The following is a 23,988-nucleotide window of genomic DNA, read 5'->3' as shown; positions in this document are numbered from 1 at the left end:
TAAGGTCAGGAACGTGGCAGGGATGTCCACTCTCATCACTGCTATTCAACATAGTATTAGAAGTCCTAGCCACAGCAATCAGACAACAAAAAGAAATCAAAGGCATCCAAATCGGCAAAGAGGAAGTCAAACTCTCACTCTTTGCAGATGATATGATACTGTATGTGGAAAACCCAAAAGACTCCACCCCAAAACTGCTAGAACTCATACAGGAATTCAGTAAAGTGGCAGGATATAAAATCAATGCACAGAAATCAGTGGCATTCCTATACACCAACAACAAGACAGAAGAGAGACAAATCAAGGAGTCGATCCCATTTACAATTGCACCCAAAAGCATAAGATACCTGGGAATAAATTTAACCAAGGAGGCAAGGGATCTGTACTCAGAAAACTATAAAATACTCATGAAAGAAATTGAAGAAGACACAAAGAAATGGAAAAACGTTCCATGCTCATGGATTGGAAGAACAAACATTGTGAAGATGTCAGTGCTACCTAGAGCAATCTACACATTCAACGCAATCCCCATCAAAATACCATCCACCTTTTTCAAAGATATGGAACAAATAATCCTAAAATTTGTATGGAACCAGAAGAGACCCCGAATAGCCAGAGGAATATTGAAAAAGGAAAGCAAAGCTGGCGGCATCACAATTCCGGACTTCCAGCTCTATTACAAAGCTGTCATCATCAAGACAGTATGGTACTGGCACAAAAACAGACGCATAGATCAATGGAACAGAATCGAGAGCCCAGAAATGGACCCTCAACTCTATGGTCAACTTATTTTTGACAAAGCAGGAAAGAATGTCCAATGGCAAAAAGACAGTCTCTTCAACAAATGGTGTTGGGAAAATTGGACAGCCACATGCAGAAGAATGAAACCGGACCATTTCCTTACACCACACACAAAAATAGATGGTTGAATGGTTGAAAGACCTACACGTGAGACAGGAGTCCATCAAAATCCTAAAGGAGAACACAGGCACCAACCTCTTCGACCTCAGCCACAGCAACTTCTTCCTAGAAACATCGCCAAAGGCACGGGAAGCCAGGGCAAAAATGAACTATGGGGATTTCATCAAGATAAAAAGCTTTTGCACAGCAAAAGAAACAGTCCACAAAACCAAAGGACAACCGACAGAATGGGAGAAGATACTTGCAAATGACATATCAGATAAAGGGCTAGTATCCAAAATCTATAAAGAACTTATCAAACTCAACACCCAAAGAACAAATGATCCAATCAAGAAATGGGCAGAAGACATGAACAGACATTTTTCCAAAGAAGACATCCAAATGGCCAACAGACACATGAAAAGTGCTCAACATCGCTCGGCATCAGGGAAATCCAAATCAAACCCTCAGTGAGATACCACCTCACACGAGTCAGAATGGCTAAAATTAACAAGTCAGGAAACCACAGATATTGGCGGGGATGTGGAGAAAGGGGAACCCTCCTACACTCTTGGTGGGAATGCAAGCTGGTGCAGCCACTCTGGAAAACAGTATGGAGGTTCCTCAAACAGTTGAAAATAGAGCTACCATACGATCCAGCAATTGCACTTCTGGGTATTTACCACAAAGATACAAATGTAGGGATCCGAAGGGGTACGTGCACCCCAATGTTTATAGCAGCAATGTCCACAATAGCCAAACTGTGGAAAGAGCCAAGATGTCCATCGACAGATGAATGGATAAAGAAGAGGTGGTATATATACACAATGGAATATTATGCAGCCATCAAAAGGAATGAGATCTTGCCATTTGCAACGACGTGGATGGAACTGGAGGGTGTTATGCTGGGTGAAATAAGTCAATCAGAGAAAGACATGTATCATATGACCTCACTGATATGAGGAATTCTTAATCTCAGGAAACAAACTGAGGGTTGCTGGAGTGGTGGGGGGTGGGGGGATGGGGTGGCTGGGTGATAGACATTGGGTAGGGTATGTGCTATGGTGAGCACTGTGAATTGTACAAGACTGATGAATCATGGATCTGTACTTCTGAAACAAATAATGCAACATATGTTAAGAAAAAAAAAGAAGAAGATAGTAGGAGGGGAAGAATGAAGGGGAGTAAGTCGGAGGGGGAGACGAACCATTAGAGACGATGGACTCTGAAAAACAAACTGAGGGTTTTAGAGGGGAGGGAGGTGGGGGGATGTGTTAGCCTGGTGATGGGTATTAAAGAGGGCACATTCTTCGTGGAGCACTGGGTGTTATACACAAACAATGAATCATGGAACACTACATCAAAAACTAATGATGTAATGTATGGTGATTAACATAACAATAAAAAATTATTTAAAAAATTATCATAAGAATACTTCATTTGTCAGTGAAAACGAAAATAATAGCCATTAGGACTGAAACAATGCTCATGCCCTTGAAGGACAATTTAGAGATCAGATTTCCTAAATTCTGTTCAGTGGTAAGAAAAGACCGCTCATCAATCAAAAGAAAAGCAATTACCATTGCCTTGTCATTTGCCACCATCCACATGTGCAAGCAAAGTCTCTTGTTGACTGTGACCATCAAAAGAGATCATTTAAACCCTTCACCAGGAGTTACGTGTCGTTGTTTTAAAAGCTATAGTTTTAGAAGCAAGTACAACATTCTCAATCAAAAAATCTAAAAATATTTTATTTGGAAGATTTATACAATGCAATATTGATAACTTTTCTATTATCTTGTTTTATTATGATGATGATTATTATTAGTAATAGTATATAAAGAAAGCAAAAAAATGTTTTGTTTTGTTTTTCCACTAAGTCCACATCCCCTCCAGTTTACCCCATGGGCTGGATAAGCATCACCACATTTTGTGTGTGCCACAAACTGTGTGTGCCACGAGCTGAAAAAGTGTGTAAAGTCTTGGAAGTACAAAACAGTCATTAAGTGTGTAAGCTATAAAGTCCGATTGCTAGGATTTAAATCTTGACTCTAGGATTTATTTACTAGCCATGTGATAGGGAGTTAATTTAACTTTTTTGTTCTTTTCATTTCCTCCTCATCAAAACGCTGATAATATGGTAACTGCCTTACAAGCTAGTAGTGAGAAAGAAGGTCAGGCATCAATATGGAGTTCCTGGCATAGACCCTGGTACATGACATGTGTTGATTAAATAGAGCTGTTTTTGTCATTGGCTTAGTAGGGAGGAGAGGAACCAGAAGATGTGCTCTTAATCCCAATCTTTGCCTTGCTTCCCTTCTTGTCTGCTATCCTGAGCTTAATGGAGGGGACAGAAACAGAGGATGAAACAAATTGGGGACAGAAAAGGATAAGTGGAAATAGAAGGAAGTTAAGGAGAAAGAAGAATGGGGCAGGTGGGGCACCCTGAGTAGTCAGCATCTATAAGAAATATAAAAATTGAACCCAAAGGAGGGCTGGGCAAACTTCTCTGGCTAGCCACCTTCCCCCAGCACACTGCTAAGGAAGGTGAGTAGAGGCTTTTATATAGCACAGGAGAAGACACCTAAGTTTGGTCACAGGAGAGAAAAAAAAATAGGTGGCTTGCTGGTGAGAAGACCAAGGGTGGCAGTTGGCACATAGGTAAAGAAACAGCTTTGCAAATAATTTTCAAAATATTTTCAAAATATTCTGTGGAGTTTCCAGAAACATAAGCAGCCCTCCTTTGCACATCCCCCATGTACTCACGCTACCAGATCCTCTTTTGTGGTTATGCCACAGCTGAGGGTCCAGAAAAAGGCTTACCTCATTGGGCCATGCTGCCAAAGTTATTTAAAAAGACATCTTCAAGGAGTTAGCCTGCTTAGTCCCTCCTCATCCTGACTCCCACTCTCCACCCTCTCACCCCAATATGGATTGTGGTGATGCTTTCTCATGCCCACCCAAAACCTGGCCACAAAGCGTTCAAAGGGATTACACCCAAGGGTGAGGCTGTGCTATTGTGGGCAGCCTTGGTTGTTGGCTGTGGGGTTGGCCAGCAATTTTCCACATTGTGTGGCAACTGCTGAGCCCTGCCCATCCACATTTTCTTCTAATCCTGTCCAACTGACTGAAAAGCTCTCCAATTGGTGACCACAGGAGCTGCCAACATCAGGGAGAGAGCCTACTCTTTACCTTTTCTAGGGGAGAGTCCCACTGGTAGGTGGGCAAATGGAAAAGGGGAAGGAAGACTTTTCTCTCTTCTGTAAAACACAACCCCCACAAGACCAGAGAACATGGCCCAACCTTTATGCTCTTCCAGTATCTGTGCCTGCTTTGCATACTTTTGGCAGATGTGTCCCATTACACAAGGTGCAAGGACAATTCTTCCTCTATTCCACCCAGCACCGGATATGCTGATGGTCCCTCGTCTTTATGGGCAACATTCTAACATATCTGGTTGGGAATCTAGCCTTTAGACTCACAAGTGGGGCTGACAGACAACTTACACTCTGAGTCCTCACTCTTGAAAAAGCCAATGAGTTTGATCTGGTCCTCAATGCGTTCGAAGGCTTGGACTTCCAGTTTGCTATTGATGATCTCCACGGGATCTTCAATTAGCTGGAATGCCACACACACGCACATGAAATATGTTCCAATAAGAGAACTGTTCCCTCCACTGCGGGGACATCAGGCACACATGTAGGACACTTTGGCAGGAAGCTGTGGACCCCATCCTCCCCCAGAGTGCACAGCAGCAGTGCCTTCTGAGGAGCTGGCTTAACTCAAGGGGTAGGCCGAGACTAGGCAATTCTATTTCTCTTGTCCATTACTGGTTTAGAAATGGCATGTGACCCAATTCTGGCCAATGACTCTTCAGGGTAGATTTGCTGAAAGCTTTGGGGAAATTCTCCTTTCCTTTTAAGAGAACAATGGAAGCCAGATCCTCTCCCCCACCCCTCACCCCCGATTGCATATGAATGAGGAGATGTGACATATCAGCTCCAATCACTGGTTATCTTAAAACCAATGTGAAGAGTCAGCTTGAGGAAAAAGCCAACACACTGAAAAGAGCACCATCTGTGATTTATCAGTCAGTCTAAAATCTGCCCTCCCTCTGCTCTTCCATTTGTGCTTTTTGTGTCAGGTAGTTGAGCATGGTTTCTGTTATGGGCATCTAAAAGCCTTCACTTAGCTGATAGAGATGGGCCCAGAATTTTCTGTTGCCTCCCTCACTTTTTTTAGGGCTTGCAGGGATGGGTTCATGAGAGAACCGAGCAGAGTCTACGGGTGCTTTTTTGCAGGAGGTGGCCTTCAACTCACTTCTGACTCACTCTTTCTGGGTTTTTGAGGCTGTGAGGAAAAGGCACCAGGCCCCTCTGTGCTAGCTGGTACTCCCTCTGGTCACTAATAAAATAGTTTCTAAGGTAACTTAAGGACCAGCTTCCCAGTAGAAGAAAATAGCACTGTGGAGTAGGCACTCCTTGGTTTTTTTGTGAAGCCCGAGAAATCTGTCTTAGACCAGGACAGATTATCCAGCTTCTCTGTTCTTACTTTGGGATTTCACTTCCCCCTATATCTGAACCCAAACAGCTCCACGCAGGGCCACTGTGCATAAATGCTTACATCCAGGAGAAATTCCACCAGGACATCAGCTGCAAACTCGCCATCAAACTCAATTGTGCGATCACCCTTAAGAATATACAGACTTCCTTCTTCGTCAAAACCTGGAAGAAACAAAAAGTCCCCAAGAAAAGATCATCCTGATGCAAGAAGAGCCATCCTATGGGCTGAGGTCTGGATCAGGATCCCTGGATGACAGTGGGGTCAGGATCAGTGGGGCTAGCATTCAACCTAGGATCTTGAAACCACTCCTGTAAAGGGCTCCCAAAGTACACATTTAAATTGAAATCCTCAAGAACCAACAACTCCACCTGGACTTCAATCTGAAAGAAAAATCTATTCTCTACCCTACCATTGCTTTAATTTTCCAAAAATACTGCCAGCCCTATTCTCCCTGCCAAAAGTTTCAATGCCCCCCTGCCCACTTGACTCCTTAGCCAGGCATTCCAGTCCTTCCACAACCTAACGCCAGTCCCACCCTTCACATTCTCCCCTGGGTAGACTTGCTATCTTAATTCCCTGTGCAACTTCCTTGCTTCTTGCCCCAGGGCTGATGTGAAAGGGTGTGTAAAGGAAAAGTCACAGATGTTCTCCTAGTTCCCCAAATTTGTAGTCACTTCTACCCCCATTCCCCCATCCTGGTCAGTTCCTTTGAGTCTCAGCTTAGGACTCATTTTTCCCAAGAAGGCCACCCTCTTGCCACTACTGCTCTTCTCTTGGCTCCATTTACAGTACTCACTGGAACAGTAAGCTCTCCAAAGGCAGAACCACTGTCCCCTTGGCACCCCAGGATCTTGCACAGAGCCTGAACACGTTAGGCACCCCATAAATGTCCATGGCGAGGATGAACGGCTTACTTTTCTATCGCAGCTGAATTCTGCACATCTTCTTTTCCCAGTTAGCTGATAATGCCACAAGGGAAGGTTCTGCATTTTTCTACCCTCCATTGCTCCTGGCGTAATACTGTGTGCTTTAACAAATGTTTGCTGGAAAACTGTGTTTCCCCCCAGGAATGCTAAATAACTGAGGCTGGCATTTAGTCCAACTGCATGGCATCCTTAATTCCTTAGACTAATTGTTTCCAAGCTCTCTATTAGCTAGAGAATGCTTTCTCCAAATGAACTCTCCTGCAAAACCTCTAGGGAAAAGGAGGCTGGCCCACTGCCTGCTGTGAAGGGTACATGTGAAGAGCCCGGGCACACCCTGGAGCACCATTTGTAAACCCAAAGGACTGATGTACCAGGTATCCTTGAGGCCAGCAGTGACCGATCATGAAGGGTACCTTGGGAACATCAGCCGATGTCCCAATGTTGGATTTTGCTCTAAATGAGATCAGTTAGGAGGCTTTTGTAGTAGTTCAGGCATAGCCTGATGGAGATGAAACTCAGGCAAATGGAAGAGAGGATGAAGATGAAGGCATAAGCCCACAAAATACAACTGTCCTGTAAACTCCGAGAACCAAATAGTTCAAAAGAACCTGCCCCAATTCCTCCAGGCTGAGCTTTTGGGAAAATGTTCATGTAGATTTTTCAAGCTCCATCCACTAGGAGAATATCCACTGGTCCATTCTTATGATAGCTTGCCCAGCTTGTCCCCCCACTAAATTTTTAGATCACTGGAATACTAGTGTTTTCTTCTAACTAAATTTACTGGAAATTCTCCCAAATTCAGCTTCCCATGAAAACAATAGGAAAGAAAACTAGGGAACCAATAGGTTCTGGAGGAAGAGAAACAAGGCACTGAATTGCTTTTGACTAGGGAAAGAATTTAACATACTTTGTTCTCCTGCTCAAAGGGAAAACATATTCCCTAATTTGTCTCCAGGGAAAAGATACCACAGACATTCTTAATAATTCATTATCATTTTACAGTCATGACTTCTTTGTGTCTAACCTAGATACAGTCTCAAAAAATTTAAATCTTAAAAAAATAAAGGTAGTCTTCTTGAATATAAAATAGAGGACAATTGTTTGTAATGCCCTAAGATAATGAACTTGCATGTACCTGACGCCACTACTAATCTTTTTTTTCCCCCTGTGTTTACTACTCCAAATCCAATTAACCTTTCTTCAAAGGTCCTGTTTTATAACCTCCTGCTATTTTTAAATAGCCATTCATCACTGGTCATGCAGAAAAGGCAAAACGGCCAGTACCTGTGTGTGGGTGTTTGGAAAGCAGAGGAGCTCCCCATATTCTCTCTCCCTGGGATTTGGGGGGTGAGAGTCTTAAAGTGCACTTGCACTTAAGCATGACATAATGGACACAAGAGATCACAACATGCACTGTGCGGTCACTTCACCATGCCTCATCTAAATCCTACCCCTCGCCCTCAATGATAATGCCCAGCTGGGGTTTAGCTTTACATTTAGAAACCACTGGGACCTCAGAGTCACTACTATTCATGCTATCTTGTGTTGTCTGCTTCAGCCAAGAGGTAAGGAAATAATAGGTGATGGGAGAAGAGATTTTTCTCTCCCCCAGAGAGATCACCATGGCAGTGAGATAAAGAGGCTAGGCTTTTAAACCGCTCTAGGAGCCAAAAAGAAAGGTTTGACTCTGGCGTCAGTTTCTACAATGACACAAAGCTACATTAGATCTTTCATGTGAAATCATTCAATTCAGGCCAATACTGCTTTCATGAAACTCTTCCCCATCCCAAAACTAAGGTGTGCAGAATCATTTTGTATTTATTTAAAAATAGTCCAGTTATCGTGCATGAAGAAATGAAACTGGACTTTGTTTTTTTTTGAAAGACACATTTGTTTTTCCAGGTATACCTCAAAAATTCCTACTTACCCAGTTTCTTGGCAAGCTTGGCTTCTTTCTTGGCATCCACCATCACAAAGCCTATAGCTTTATGTTCCAGGACCTGGGCCACAAGCTGAAGGGAAAGACAAACCAGAGGGTGAGCAGACCAAAGGCAGAAAGATGGTAGGAAAATCATGGGATAATATTATGGTGTGACAACAAAAGGATTTTCCTCCATGTGTCCTCCTAATCTGACCAATTCAAGCAGCAACGAAGGGATTCCATGCTATCCCCCAGGAGGATAGTTTAGCAGAAGGCTGAGAACCAAAGAGAGAAAATGTGGGGATCAGATCTAAGATACAGGATTTGGAAGAATAAATCCACTGTACTCTGCTTTCAGGGTAGATAAACTTGGAATTGGGGGAGAGAAGAATCAAAAAGGGAGTAAAGAGTACTTGAATGACCATGGATACATGACAAGGGGCCCAGAGCCCTTTGCTAGCCACCAACTGCACCTGGAGTCAGGTGGGGACACAAGAGTTCCCAACGCGCCCTGTGTGGTCACTTAGCCGTGCCCCATCTAAATCCTCCCTCTCACCCTTGAAAAAGTTGAGGAATGCCAGGAAAGCTGAGGAAACTGAAAACAAAGAAGACTGGTGTCCCTAATACCCAAGCACTGTTCTTGATCTGTCCCAGCCCCTGGGCTTGTGGAGTAGGAATGTGCACTGGGTGTGTCAGTGCAGATAGACCCAAGATGGCTTCTGAAGTGTTCCCATAGCCCACGGAGAGGAAGAACTCGTGGTACATTGGAACGGAACCCTCAGCCACAATGGGGAAGAGGGTGCAGCAGTGTCCTAGGTGGGACTGATGGCTGGAAGCTACTCTGGGTGGACACCAACATGGATGATGACATCAAACGCAGGACTGGCATCATGTTAACCTCCCTGAAACTCAGATCTAAGGAAGCAGGGAGGCCTAACTGACTGAGGTCTAGGTCTCGCCATTTGGTGAATGGGTGCTTAAATAGAAACAGTGGAGAAGCTACCAGAGAGATCATGAAATATTAATAGCACTTTTCTTTAAACTTTTTTAAAAAGGTAATTGTAGATCACCGTGCAATTCTAAGATGTAATACAGAGATCCCTTGTACATTTTACCTATTTTCCCCCAAAGCAACATCTTGCAAAACTGTAATACAATATCACAAACTAGACATTGGCATTGATACGGTCAAGATACAGAATATATCCATAACCACAAGGACCCCTCATGTTAACCCTTTATAGTCATATCTGCTTGCTCCCACCCTCATTCCCTTCTTAAAAAGATTTCTGCAAACTTTTCACTTCAAGAATGTTACATAAGTTGCATCCTGTAGTATGTAACATTTTGGGATTAGCTTCTTTAACCATCATATTTCTTTGGAGATTCATTGAGATTTTTGTGTATATCAAAAGGTCATTTATTTTTTAAATTGCTGAGTAGTATTTCCATGGTAAGGAGGTACTATGGTTTGGTCAATTATTCATCCATTTAAGGACATCTGGGTTGTTTAAAGTTTTTGGCTATCATGAACAAAGCTGCTACAAACATTAGTGTACAGGTTTTTTGTGAAGATTGGTTTTAATTACTCTTGGAAACATGATCAGGGGTGTGACTGCTGAGTATAGTAATTGCAGGTTTAATATTTAAAGAAACTGCCAAACTGTCTTCCTGAGTAGCTGTGCCACGTTACATTCCCACCAGCAATGTAGTGATGAGTGATTCAGTTCTTCCACATCCTTGCCAGCATTTGGAGTTATCACTATTTTTAATTTTAGCCATTTTAACAGATGTGTAGTGATATTTCATTTTGGTTTTAATTTGCATTTCCCTAATGTCTAATAAAGCTGAACATTTTTTCATGTACTTATTTGACATCTGTATCTTCTTTTCCATGAAATTCTTGTTCAGGTCTTTGCCTCTTTACTAAATGAGTTGCTTTTTTTTTTTTAACATATAATATATTATTTGTTTCAGGGGTACAGGTCTGTGATTCATCAGTCTTACACAATTCACAGCACTCACCATAGCACATACCCTCCCCAATGTCCATCACCCAGCCACCCCATCTCTCCCACCCTTCTCCCCTCCAGCAACCCTCAGTTTGTTTCCTGAGATTAAGAGTCTCTTATGGTTTGTCTTCCACTCCGTTTCCATCTTGTTTCATTTTTCCCTCCCTTCCCCTATGATCCTCTGTCTTGTTTCTCAAATTTTTCATATCAGTGAGATCATATGATACTTATCTTTCTCTAGTTGACTTATTTCGCTTAGCATAATACCCTCGAGTTCCATTCACATTGTTGCAAATTCCAAGATTTCAATTTTTTGATGGCTGCATAATATTCCACTGTAGATATATACCACATCTTCTTTATCCATCCATCTGTTGATGGACATCTAGGCTCTTTCCATAGTTTGCCTATTGTGGACATTGCTGCTCTAAACATTGGGGTGAATGTGCCCCTTCAGATCACTACATTTGTATCTTTGGGGCAAATACCCAGTAGAGCAATTGCTGGGGCATGGGGTAGCTCTATTTCCAATTTCTTGAGGAACCTCCATACTGTTTCCCAGAGTGGCTGCACCAGCTTGGATTCCCACCAACAATGTAGGAGGGTTCCCCTTTCTCCACATCCTCTCCAACATTTGTCGTTTCCTGACGTTAATTTTAGCCGTTCTGACTGGTGTGAGGTGGTATCTCATTGAGGTTTTGATTTGTATTTCCCTGATGCCGAGTGATGTTGAGCACTTTTTCATGTGTAAATGGGTTGCTTTTTGGTTGTTGAGTTTTGAGAGCTTTTTAATATTAGTCCTTTGTCAGAGATGTGGTTCATGAATATTTCTCTCACTCTGTAGCTTATCTTTTTATTTTCTTAATAGGGCCTTTCACAGAAGAAAAGTTTTTAATTTTGATCAAGTCCAATTTATCAGCTTCTCCATTTATGGATTGTGCCTTTGGTGTTAAGTCTAAGAACTCTTTGTTTAGCCCTGTATCTTGAAATTTTCTCCTAATTCATTTTCTAAAAATTTTTTGTGAAAGATTTATTTATTTATTTTAGAGAGAAAGTGCATGCAGGCGTGCATGAGCAAGCAGGGGGAGGGGCAGAGGGAGAGAGAGAATCCTGAAGCAGACTCTCCACTAAGCGGGGAGCCCGATGCAGGGCTCAGTCCCAGGACCCTGAGATCATGACCTGAGCTGAAATCAAGAATCAGAGGCTTAACCAACTGAGCCACCCAGATGCCCTCTTTTTCTAAAATTTGTATAGTTTTAATTTTAATTTTACTTTTAAGTTTATGATTCATTTTGAGCTATATTTTGGTAAGGTGTGAGATTTATGTTGTTCTTTTTTTTTTTTTTGTCCAGCACCATTGTTAAAAAGTCTATCTCTCCTCCATTGAATTGCTTTTGCACCTTTGTCAAAGATCAGTTGACATAATTATGTGGATCTATTGCTGCTTTCTCTCTTCTGTCTGCCAATATCACATGGTCTTGATTACAGTCACTATATAATAGACCTTGAAGGTGAGTAGACTGCCTTTTCCCACACAATTCTTTTTTTTTTTTAAGATTTTATTTTTATGTAATCTCTACACCCAATGTGGGTCTTGAACTCACAACCCTGGGATCAAGAGTTGCATGTTTCCCTGACTGAGCCAGCCAGGCACCTCCCACATGATCTTCTTTTTCAAAATAGCTTTAGCAAGTTTAGTTCCTTTGCATTTCCATATAAACTTCAGAATAATCTTGCGTATAATTACAAAAAATATTTCTAGGATTTTCACAGGAATTGCATTGAATCTTTAAATCTGTATGTTAACTTAGGGAGAATTGACATATTTAATTTGGTGTCTTCCAACTCATGAACATTTAGTTAGATCTTCCTTGACTTCTCTCAACAGCATTATGTAGTTGTTAGCATACAAGTCTTGTGCGTGTTTTGTTGGGTTTCTACTTAAGTATTTAAATGTTTTGAGTGATTTTAATAGTATTGTATTTTAAATTTTGGTGTCCGTGTGTTTATTGCCAGTAAATAGATATATAATTGGTTTGTGCGTGTTTATTTTGTATCTCGCAACCCTGCTCAACTATTATTAATTCTAAGAGGTTTCTGTTTTGTTTTTGTGGATTCCTTTGGATTTTCTATGTAGACAATTCTGTCATTTACAAATATGGACAATCTGTATGCCTTTTATTTTTTTGTGTTTCCTTATTGCACTGACAAGAACTTCCAGCATTATATTGAATAAAGGTAGTAAAAGTGGACCTCTATGCCTTGTTCTCAATCAGGAATTTGTCTACCTTTCCTTTCAGTTTTATCAGTTTTTGTTGCACATATTTTGCCGTTCTGTTCTTTGGTGCATATACCTTTAAGATTTCTTGTTTTCTTGGTGGAGTGAGCCTGGATTGAGCCTGGATCTATTTGGCTCTACAGTCTGTGCTATAAATCCCTCTGCTTCCTCTTCTGTGGTTGCTTCTCTCGTTTTCTCTTCATTCCTATGTTCCCCTCCATTGTTCCCAGCATCTCTGGCTTCTGCCTTGGATTTCCTTTCTTGTTATAACTTCTTTGAGGACTTTCTTTGCCGATTCATTCTTCCCTCCTTAACCTTCTCACATGCTCCCCAGTCCCTTTCTTGCTCTCTGCTCCTAATCACTTATGTTCCTTTAAGGCTAAGCATATTGGTCACAGCACAGAAGCTGCTCTGTGGAGTGCCCCTGGTGACTGGGGGTGGAGGGGAAGGCAACAAATGGCACCACCTGCCCTTAGGTCAGTTTTCTCTCCTTTCCTTGGATTTTGGCCGAGACTAGGGAAGGCTTAAGATGAAAGACATCATCATCAGTGTTTATGTGATGACTCATCTGAGCTTTCCGGCAACGCTTAAACAGGCCAATCTTTCTGCAAAGTCACTTGGCTTTTGTCTATTGCCTTCAATTCATTAGACAAGGTCATTTTTGAAATGTAGACATATAAGCCACTCTGCCCTACTTAGTGCTATCAAAATGTTGATTTAAATGTTCCCTTGTCTATCATTCAAAATTAATGATGGTGAGACCTAATGGCTTTGTGATATCAGTAAGTTTCCCTACTCCTGGAGCATGAGCCTCTAGCAGTGATTCCTAAACTTCAACATGCATTTAAATCACAGGCTAAAATGGAGCTTCCTGGGCCTCAGCAGCAGAAAGTAGAGAACAGAGCTGGGGTAGGGTTCAGAGATGTAAGTTTTTAAAAGCTGCACTACCACACCCCATGATTCTGACACAGCAGATCTCAGGCCACATACCACACTTTGGAAAGCACTGCTATAAATGATGGTCAGTTCATCCAAAAGTGATATGGTATCATGTTTTTCAACTGTGACCCTCAGGCCCATGCTTGGCTCTGTTGACCCCTCTACCTTAGGCACAGGAGAGAAATACTAATAATAGTAAGAATATAAGCGATGAACTCTGAGAATTAAACAGAATTTTACCCCTGACCTCTCCTAGGCCTATACCACCATATTTTGTTGGCCTTTAGGTAGATGCAAAGGCGTGCCTCCTCTAGGCATGGAAAGCATAGCCTCTAGTTACCTTATCCATATTTATATGTGACTTTTGAACCCATATGAGTGAGAGGTGCTATCTCAGACAAGCTCAGTCCTGTTTCTTGGGTTTCCTGTTTAACTAAGCATAGCCAGTCACTGTCCTCAAAACAGACGGATGGACAGAGCTCGCAGTCACAAATGGGCCAGAAAACCCATGCTAGCTGAGACCTGCTCACCTCCTCCTTGGCACCCATAGGCACAGTCCCTGCAGTGTCCTGTCACTCTCGCCTTCCACCCTGATTAGGCCAAAGCCTGCCCACTTGAGCTCTGTCATCACTCTTGTCTGCCCTAGCAAGCACCCTTCATGGGCTGCGCCAAGGGTGGCCAGTGCTGGCAGCAACCCAAGAGAGAGCAGTGAGACTGGGTTGGGGGAGAATGTCTGGGGTGAAAGCCTGGGCCCTCCTGGGCTGAGTCCTGACATGACCCAGGCCCCCCCAGGACCAAGAATCCCCGCTGAGCTGACGGGGCCAGCTGGACATTTTCTGCCTCTCACACTTGGCTCCATCTTGTCTCCACCTTTGCTTTGGTCCTAAATCTCCAGTTCATATGTTGCTTTCTCCACCCTCCTGCAGCCCAGTCTCACTGCATGCTCTCAGTTGCTGCTAGCCTTGGCACTCCTGGCTGCAAAGCCTGCTCCAGGCTCATCTTTCACTCCAGCCTCCTTTCTGTGAATTCCAATAGCCCATGACAGGGACATAGCACTCTGACACTGATTTTGCAGTCATTAAAGTCATGTATAAACCTCTTCTGTACTGTCCATCTTTCTTCCCTAAGGAGAAGGACCCCATTTTGTGCCTCTGGTCTCTCATATAGCTCCTTAGAGACACTCAGCATACTTTGGATGAATGGATGGACTGGCCCAAGCACTTCATAAGTTCAAGGGACTTATGAGCCAAAGTGGGAAGAGGCAATTGTCACTAACTACAGTGATTAAGAGTTACAAATATGAGGAAGAGAAAAACAAAGAGAGTCAATATGTCTCCTGAATTCTCAGAAAACTGGAATACTCTTTTCTGATCTGACTGCAATTTTCTCCTGTTGACTTACAATCTTTCCCCCATTGGTTTTGTTTGTTTGGCTGGTTGGTTACTTCTCAGATGGTCTTGTTTATCGTCCATCCTAGAGAATGAGGTTGTCACTTATTGGTTGGTACATACAGCCCTGGGCGCTGGTGCAGTGCTCATTCTTTCCAGAAACATTAGGATCTGCTTTAGGATTCTAGATGATTCTTTTGAGTATAAACTAACTTTACAAAAAAGAAAAAGGTTATGCTAAGTAATATGCAAAAGTCAGTGTAAATAAGTAGATATTCATAGTATACCCTTTCTCTCTCTCTTTTTATTGCATTATATAGGTATTTATTGCAACATTGTTATCTCTGCAATGACATAATCAAAGTAGATCTCATCTTTAAATGAATAACTGAATCCCACCTTTAAATAGTTTGGCCCAGTGGTTAATAATACAATGCTTGGCATCAGAGACCTGGATTCCTGACTGGATCACAAGTGCTGGGACTCTGCTATAAAATATGGACAATAACAATATCTATTTCATGAAGCTGTTTTGAAGACTAAATGAGATAATGCACATAAAGTTGTTGACACAGTGTTGGCATACAGTAAGTGCTTAATAAATGTTATATATTTTTTTCTTAAGATTATGACAGCTGGGTAAGTTTCCAGACTTTGTGCCAATTCAAAAGGACCAAAGCCTAATGTATTGGAATGGAAAGAAAACAAAAACTATTCATCGGGGACCTGCTATGATCGAGGTATATGCCCAATAGAAGTGTATAAGACAGTGTCAAGGACCCTGTGATTTCATTAAGGAGGAAGCTAATGAAAAATTAACTGGTAGGTACAAAGGGAATAAAGGTAGAAAACAAGGGTTATGGAGAATTAGAGAGAGAGAGAGCTCATGGGTGGGGAGGTCAAATCATGCAGAGCCTAGTGGGCTGTGATTAGCATGGATTTAACTTTCATGCACTCAGAATGAAATTTAAAATCCCTAACACGACCAACAGGGCCCTGTACCGTTTAGCCTGCCTGCCTCTCTAACCTCATTTGGGGCCACTCTGCCTCTTCCTTAATACACTCTTCTTCAGTTCCTCAAACCATCAAGCTCTTTCCTGCCCCAGGAGGTCTTTGCATGGGATGTCCCTGTTCGGCCGTGTCCCCAAGCCCTAGGCTAGGCACCGGCTGCAGGTGCCTGCAGGGAATGCCTGGTCCTACCCACAGAAAGGCACTGAATGCACTCTGCTTCCACATACACCCTTCCTTCTTTCAGGAGACCCTTTTCTCCATATGTCACCAACTCTGACTATCCTTGAAGGCTACACGTAAATGTCAGTTCCTTAAAAGGCATTCCCTGACCCCCAGTCTGAATCAGGTGCCTTTTGTACTCTTGTCCAAGACACGCTGTGCTCTTCCTTTACACTTCTTTCCCAGTTCGTAAGCACACCTTGACTTACACAATCGTTTAGCTATACTTACACATTTGATAGCTGTAAGCTCTCTGTCCATGTCTGTTTTTCTCCCCATGCTCTCCCTTTAGAGTACCTGACCAGAATGGATCTCAAAAAATATTAGTTCCTTGCCCTTAGTATGATCTGATTTGAATTGTGGAATCTATAAACAAAACAAAACAAAACAAAAAACAAAACTGAACTCATAGATACAGAGAACAGATGAGTGGTTGCCAGAAGTGGTGGGGGGTGGGTGAAATGAATGAAGGGAGTCAAAAGGTACAAACTTCCAGCTCTAAGAAAAATAAGTCCTGGGGATGTAATATACAGTATAATGGGTATAGTTAATAATACTGTATTGTGGGAGCCTGGGTGGCTCAGTTGGTTAAGCAACTGCCTTCGGCTCAGGTCATGATCCTGGAGTCCCGGGATTGAGTCCCGCATCGGGCTCCCTGCTCAGCAGGGAGTCTGCTCCTCCCTCTGACTCCCCCCTTCTCGCTCTCTCTATCTATCTCATTCTCTCTCTCAAAATAAATAAATAAAATCTTTAAAAAAATAATAATAATACTGTATTGTATGTCTCACAGTTGCTAAGAGAATAGATCTTAAATGTTCTCATCACACACAAAAAAACTAGTAACTATGTACAGTGATGAATGTGTTAGCTAAACTTACTGTGATAGATCATTTCACAATATACATATGTATCAAATCATTATGTTGTACACCTAAAATTAATACAATGTTGTATGTCAGTAATATCTCAATAAAAGTTGTTTCACTGAGGGGCTCCTGGGTAGCTCAGTCAGTTAAGCCTCTGACTGTTTTTTTTTTTTTGAAGATTTATTTATTTATTTAATTGACAGAGAGAGAGACAGCGAGAGAGGGAACACAAGCAGGGGGAGTGGGAGAGGGAGAAGCAGGCTTCCCACTGAGCAGGGAGCCTGATGTGGGGCTCGATCCCAGGACCGTGGGATCATGACCTGAACTGAAGGCAGTCGCTTAACCAACTGAGCCACCCAGGCACCCCTGCCTCTGTTGATTTCAGCTCAAGTCATGATCTCAGAGCTGTGAGATGGAGCCCCGAGTTGGGCTCTATACTGGGTGCAGAGCCTCCTTAAGATTCTCTCTCTCTCCCTCTGCCCCTCCCACCGCCTTTCTCCCTCACGCTCTAAAATAAATAAATAAATAAATTTGTTTCATTGAATATTTTCATAAAATAAAAAAAAGAGGATTTTGGGCGCCTGGGTGGCTCAGTTGGTTAAGCAACTGCCTTCGGCTCAGGTCATGATCCTGGAGTCCCAGGATCGAGTCCTGCATCGGGCTCCCTGCTCAGTAGGGAGTCTGCTTCTCCCTCTGACCTTCCCCCCGTCTCATGCTCTCTCTCTCATTCTCTCTCAAATAAATAAATAAAATATTTTTTTAAAAAAGAAGATTTTAAAGTCATCTGGTTACACTAACTGATGGAAATGGTATATTACTAAATTCACCTGTAAAATGAAAAAGTGATGAACACTGCCATATTTTTGTCCTGTCATTTAAATCCCAAATTCATAGGATGAACATCCAACACCTGACTTGCAAGAAAATCTACTTTTATAGACCCCGAACCTATCCTGAAAAGTAGAATTGTTACTCTCTTTTGTCTCTGTACACTTGAATGTATTACTATTTCATATTTATGTTGCACATGAAGTAGTCTGTAAATTGTAATTTTAAGGTACTATGTGCCTCTGGTAGGTACCATCTTTACAGCATGGTGTAAAAATTTTTAAATTAAGCAATTTCAATGGAAATTGAGATTTCTGGCTTTCCTTGAAAAATTAGAAGAGCTGGAACCACATCACTACCTTGCAGTAACTAAACACACAATTAGTTTCTCAAGGAAATGAATGAATGCCAGAAGAGACTGCTTGGGAGAGGAGAGGCCCCTTAGACCTTGACCGAGGAGCAGCACATGGATGGGCAGAGGCTAGCAGTGAGGGCGTCTCGGGAAGACAAAATGGCAGAAGTGGAGGTTTGGAGATGCAGATATGCAGGATGGGTATAGAACAGGCTGGCTTACTTGAGCAGAGAGCTTATTTGAGGGTGCTGAATGGAGTGGTGTATTTAAGGCACACAAGAAAAAGAAGGTAAAGGATTTGAATATGAGGACAAGCGGTTCTGAGCTGGGAGTATCTGGGTAGGAGAACAATATGGCTAATTGGAGTTTGAGGAGGGTCCATCTGAGGGCGTAGACCAGACAGACAGGAAGGAGACTGGAAAGGAAAGGTGACCAGTTGAAGCTGATGCCATTGTCTGAATGGAAGACGACTGGTCTCAGACTGAGGTGGCGGCAAGGGGACAGATGTAACATGGGAGGTGACGTTACAAATGGAGAGTCGGTCAGACTGACAGCTCTTCCGTGGCTTTGGAGAGAGCAGGGAGGGAGACCTCACAAAAAGAGGAGGCCAGAGAACAGACTGAAGGACAAAACAGTGACATCAGGGGGGCATGCCAGAACCGGAGGCGAAGTTCTCAGCTTGGATTTAAATGCAATGTGTTCATGGCAGTCGAAGTCCAGTCAAGTGCTGGAGGTGCCAACCTGGCGCTCAGGGGGAGAGGTCCCATACGGAGCAGTGGAGGTGAAAGGTAGGGGCATAAGGGCAGGTGGCATCTTCAGGGAGGCCAGTGTGTGAGAAAACCACAGGGTGGAAGACTGGCCATCTCAGAAGAAACAAGAACAGAAAGAGGAGTGTGCCCTGGAGGCAGGGAGGAGTAGGGGGGCAGAAATCAGAGGAGGACTGGGAACATAGTCAAAGGCATGGCAGGAGAGAAGCTCGAGAAGGAGCAGGTGGTTGGATCAAGTATTGACGGCAGTCACGGACAGTGGGACCACCACGAGGTCTCTCCTCTCAGGACTGGTAAGTCACTGGTGACCTTTTAGAGAAGAGCTGGGCCAAAAGCCAAACCACTGGGAGTTAAGCAGTTGAGTGGGTGGCAAGGACATGTTAGAGCAGGTGTGGATCACTGGTTCAAGAAGTCTGCCCATGAAAGGCAGGAGAGAGTCATCCAGCAGCACTAGGGGGCATGTTCCAAGAGCCATGTGACCACTCCCTGGGCCTTGGGACATCAGATGCAGACCATCAGGGGCCCCGTGTTTGTCCCTTCAAGTGCAGTCCCTTCATGGCACTCCTCAACTCCCGGAATGGACTGAAGAAAGCTACATTGGTACCACATCTCATGGTCAGAGGGAAGGTGGGGAAGGCAGGGGCGGTTCCGTTAAAGGGAACTGAGTGTTGGGGGAGGGGTACCTTCTGCAGGGTCAAGAATCTGCACAAAATCGAGGACTGAGGAGCCTGGGGATAAATGTCACAGATCTTTGCTCAAAGTAAATGTCCCTCAGGCCGGTCATTAAAAATACCCTGGCTACAATCCTGCTTTTTCCATGTAAGCCAAGAAGCACACTGTTTTCACCCACTGTCCCTGATACCATCTGGCGACATGTCAAGTAATTCAACAACTGCGTGTCCTCCCTTGGAACTGGAGAGCTGACGTTTATCCCCGGTAATCTGTCACTTTCTGCCACCCTCAGATGAGGCCCAGGCTATGTATAGCTGGGCATTGGCACGTGATGGCCCCATGCAAGAGGCAGGCGAGGGAGTGGAACACCTATTTTATGAGATGGGAGTAAATACTGAGGCCTCTGGAGGCTGGAATGGGTGGCCTCCGACAGAGCTTTGGGGAAGAGGGAGATTGTTGATTGTTTCTACTGGCGCTCTTAGGCTCTGTCTTTGGTCAATGCCAGGGAAGAGACCCAAGGACCAAAGCCGTGTGTTCTTTCCACCATGTTGAGAAGCAGCATAACAATAATAAAAATAGCACCCATTGGGTGTTTACTATACGCCAGATACTGCTCCAGTCCCTTACATGGATTATCTTACTGGATCTTCTCAAAACCCACAAAAACAGAAGTTTGTAGATGAGGAATTGGAGGCATAGAGAGGTCAACCAACTTGCCTAAGGCCACATAGCACTTCAGTAACATAGCTGGGTTCCAGCCTGACACTGTGGCTCCAGAGTCCAGGCTCTCATCCATTACATTCCACTCTCTGCACCTGGGCTCAGAGAAGCCCCGGGCCAAATCCTGGCTCCACTACTGAGAATCTGAGCAGGTCCCAACTTCTCTGATCTCAATTTTCTAATCTAAAAATGAGATCTAGGGTGCTTGGGTGGCTCAGTCGTTAAGCCTCTGCCTCCAGCTCGGGTCATGATCCCAGGGTCCTGGGATCAAGCCCCACATCAGGCTCCCTGCTCAGCGCGGAGTCTGCTTCTCCCTCTCCCTCTGCCTGCCACACCCCCTACTTGTGCGCTCTCGCACGTGCACTCTGTCAAATAATAAATACATACATACATACATATATAAATAACCTTTAAAAATGAGATCTAATTCTTGCAGAAGTAGCATGGAAGCAAGTGCTTAGGGAATGTTTGTTCCTTCTAAATTCACTTGGGGCAACCCCGTGACACTAACCTGGTGGTTTCAGCATTACCTGGAGGGAAGCCTTGTAAAAACACAGATTCCTGGGCCCACCTCAGTTTTTGATTCAGCAGGTCTGCAGTGGGACCCAAGCATTTGCATTTATGACAAGAAATACATCCTTGGTGATGCTGGTCCCAGGCCCACACACTGAGACCCACTGCTTGACAACTGTCTTTAACACACAATCCCAATCTTTTATCATGTAGCATCTTGTGATGTCCAAACTGGCTGAATGAGAAAGGCCAGGTTTTTTCCTTTTCATACTGAAAGCATTATTGCAATGGCATTTTTTTTTTAATGGCTTTGGCTGACATGGGACCAGGCCATGCCCCTTACCATTTTTCTCAGCAGAGTTCTGTGCCCAAGAGGTGGTGAAAATGTCATTTGGCAGCCCCAAACCTGACTTCTCCTGGTAGCCGCCTCCTCAGCCTGTCTCAAGAGTCCCACAAAGTAGTCACTACGTTCCTGGAGCAAGGGAGAGATCGGCCCTTTTTTAACTAAACCTGCCATAGGTTGGTGCACCTTATAAAAAAAAAAAAAAAGAAAGAAAAAGAAAAAGAAAGAAAGAAAGAAAGAAAGAAAGAAAGAAAGAAAGAAAGAAAGAAAAAAGGAAAAAAAAAGGGGGCGCCTGGGTGGCTCAACTGGTTAAGTGTCTGCCTTTGGCTCAGGTCATGATCTCAGGGTCCTGGGATTGGGCCCTGCGTTGGGCTCCCTGCTTGGGGGAAATCTGCTTCTTCTTCTCCCTCTGCCCCCCTCCCCAACTCGTGCTCTCCCTCTCTCTCAAATAAATAAATAAAATCTTTAAAAAAAAATAAAAGGAAAAGAAAAGAAAAAGGCAGAGGGTGCTTCAGCTGATAGAGAGGCCTCTTAAATGTAAAACAGTGACAAGACCAGGAGCTCTTGACTTGCTGCTCCCGCAGAGTGCCATGAAAAGTAGAAGGGACACCTGTCCCTGCTTGACTGAACTTTATGAAATGTGTGACCAGTATTTATTTTGATGGCATCTGCTAATGACAACAAACCACGGATATCCAGCGGGTGGGGCGAGCTGGAGCTTGTGACATGCTTTTGCGTACACAGAAATCTCAGTAACAGCCCTTTACTGGGCACGATACATGTGCCACTCACTTTACACATCACCTCTTTTCTCTCTGTAAGCCTCTGTCCTGAAGGTATTGTTACAAGGAAGCCTGGAGGAGCCAAGTGACCTGCCTGTGACCATACGCAACCGCAAGGACTGCAACCAGGTGGGTCTCACTCCAGAGCGTGTGCTTCTTTGTCAGGCAATATTGAGCGTCGCATTCACTTTTTCCTGTAAATCTGGGGGGTGCTTTGTTTCCTTCATAAATAAATGTCAGATCCATTTGGTGTCCTGAGCCAAATTGGCTGTGCGTGTCGGTGTGAAGTAGAGGCAGGTGAGTGTGTGAGGGAGTACCTGTTGGCTCGCCTGGTCTGCCTCCCTGCCCAGCACACAGCAGATGGTGAGGAGAGGCCTGCCTGGCGTGGGGCGGCAGGCACTCCTGGAACAGGCTCTGTGGGCACTCAGAAGCGGCTTTGGCCTGCCCGGCCCAGCACACTGCAAGATGGCGCACTGGCCATCTTCCTGCATGGCCGGCCAAACAGAAACAGCTTATCTGGATAAAATCACATTCAGCTGATAGAAGAGGGAGCCTCCCAGGCTCTGTGGTACAGACTCGGTACTTTGGAGGGCTGGCTTTCTTGGTGGAAGAAGTCATTTTAGATGCTAAGGCTGAGCTGTTGATACGAAAATCCTTTAGACCAACCAGTGAAGCTCAAACTACAAGAGAGGGGGCTGCTGTTTTTAAAGAAAAACTGTGTGATTCTGAAACATTTTATTTCTGACTTTTTATCTTACTGCTTTACCTTGTAATAGTCTTACAGTGGTGACTTTCATGGTATCTCAGATCTCCACTTAAAAAATGTATAACATTGGTAGGAGGTCTACCTAATGGATATCATGGCCAGACACCCTGTTCGGAATCCAGTATTAGAGTGAGAGAAGAAAGTTCCAATGGTCTAAAAACTTCTGGATCAACAGTGTGTTTTCCATCTTGTAAAATCTCTATTAATTCTCTAGGTGGAAGGAGAATTAATCTCCTTCCATCAATTCAAGCCATGATCTTCTAATAGCACTTCTGTCTTTCCACCATCTGCCCCTGGGAAGTGCACAGTAAACTCTCATCAGATATTTGGGCGGCACTTGGGCTCTAAGGAGATCTGCAATTTCAGAGTGGGCATGGGTACACATTGTCTGAGAGGGCATTGGCTCTAGGGGAGGACTCTTTCTCAAAGCCAAACCAAAATAAGCCTGACCTCATCTGATTTTACAGAGGGCAGCAGGTGCAAGTTTGGAGGATGCCATTTTTGGGCAGTGAACAGTTGGAAGAAATACCTGAATCCTGTGTGTGTTGCTATTCTCTGCCCACAGCTCCCACATCATTCCATCTGTAGATTTACTTGACTCTAGCAAGTTCATTTTGCCTTCCTCTCTTGGGGCTTAGAAATGCAATCGTAGGGACATTTGCCAGTGCTAATAGGTCTGAAGGCAGGGTCAGCCTTACAGAGCCCAGAGGTTTCTGCTTGTGCTGGATATATCCTTGAGACTGAGTGTCCTGTGGTTTAAAAAAAATCAGTTTCACCCATTTTTCAGTGGGATGAATCAAGGATGACAAAACATCCCTGAATCTGACAGAGTCAACCTAATTTTATGCCTTTCCACTCAATGCTTTTTTTAAATTAATTTAACTTTAAAAAGAGATCCGGGAGAAATATATTTTTGATATAGGCAATAGATTTATAATTACTTGCCTTTCCTTCTCTCTCTTTTCATCCATCCATCCATCCATCCATCCATCCATCCATCCATCCATCCAGGTTTTGCTGGATTTCTTTTAAATCCTAAGTAGGTGTGAAGCATTAGCCCATTTGCTCACACTGGTCATTTCGGTACAACATAGTCCTACTGTACAATTAAATGTTGCTCAAGTGTGGGTGAAAATCCAGAATACAAATTAAAGACACTTGTCCCTTTGTAAGTTGGCACTGCTTACAAACACAAAGCAATCCCTTTCAGCTGTTCCTTGGT

General features: G+C 43.6%; 1 protein-coding gene and 1 long non-coding RNA gene across 3 annotated transcripts in view; one reads left to right on the top strand and one right to left on the bottom strand.

The window, feature by feature from the left end:
- CASQ2 (calsequestrin 2) overlaps positions 1-23,988 on the bottom strand; it is a 67,655-nt gene that overhangs the window by 34,745 nt on the left and 8,922 nt on the right. Inside the window, exons 2-4 of one of the 2 annotated variants that reach the window (XM_025872607.2) lie at positions 8,317-8,401; positions 5,524-5,624; positions 4,407-4,518 (exon numbers count right to left, since the gene is read on the bottom strand). In XM_025872607.2, the coding sequence (XP_025728392.1) occupies positions 4,407-4,518; positions 5,524-5,624; positions 8,317-8,401 (298 nt within the window). The remainder of the gene's footprint in view (positions 1-4,406; positions 4,519-5,523; positions 5,625-8,316; positions 8,402-23,988) is intronic. The other variant, XM_073896079.1, reaches the window with a different exon arrangement.
- On the top strand, positions 3,026-22,129 carry LOC141373396 (uncharacterized). Its single transcript, XR_012379309.1, has 3 exons — positions 3,026-3,074; positions 15,553-15,667; positions 22,041-22,129. It is a non-coding gene; the product is annotated as an uncharacterized lncRNA (long non-coding RNA).

Source organism: Callorhinus ursinus, unplaced genomic scaffold (genome assembly GCF_003265705.2).
Source record: "Callorhinus ursinus isolate GAN/ISIS: 27379988/994484 unplaced genomic scaffold, GSC_fseal_2.0 scaffold9, whole genome shotgun sequence".
NCBI classification, from domain to species: Eukaryota; Metazoa; Chordata; class Mammalia; order Carnivora; family Otariidae; genus Callorhinus; species Callorhinus ursinus.
This window is presented reverse-complemented; position numbering and strand designations above follow the sequence as displayed.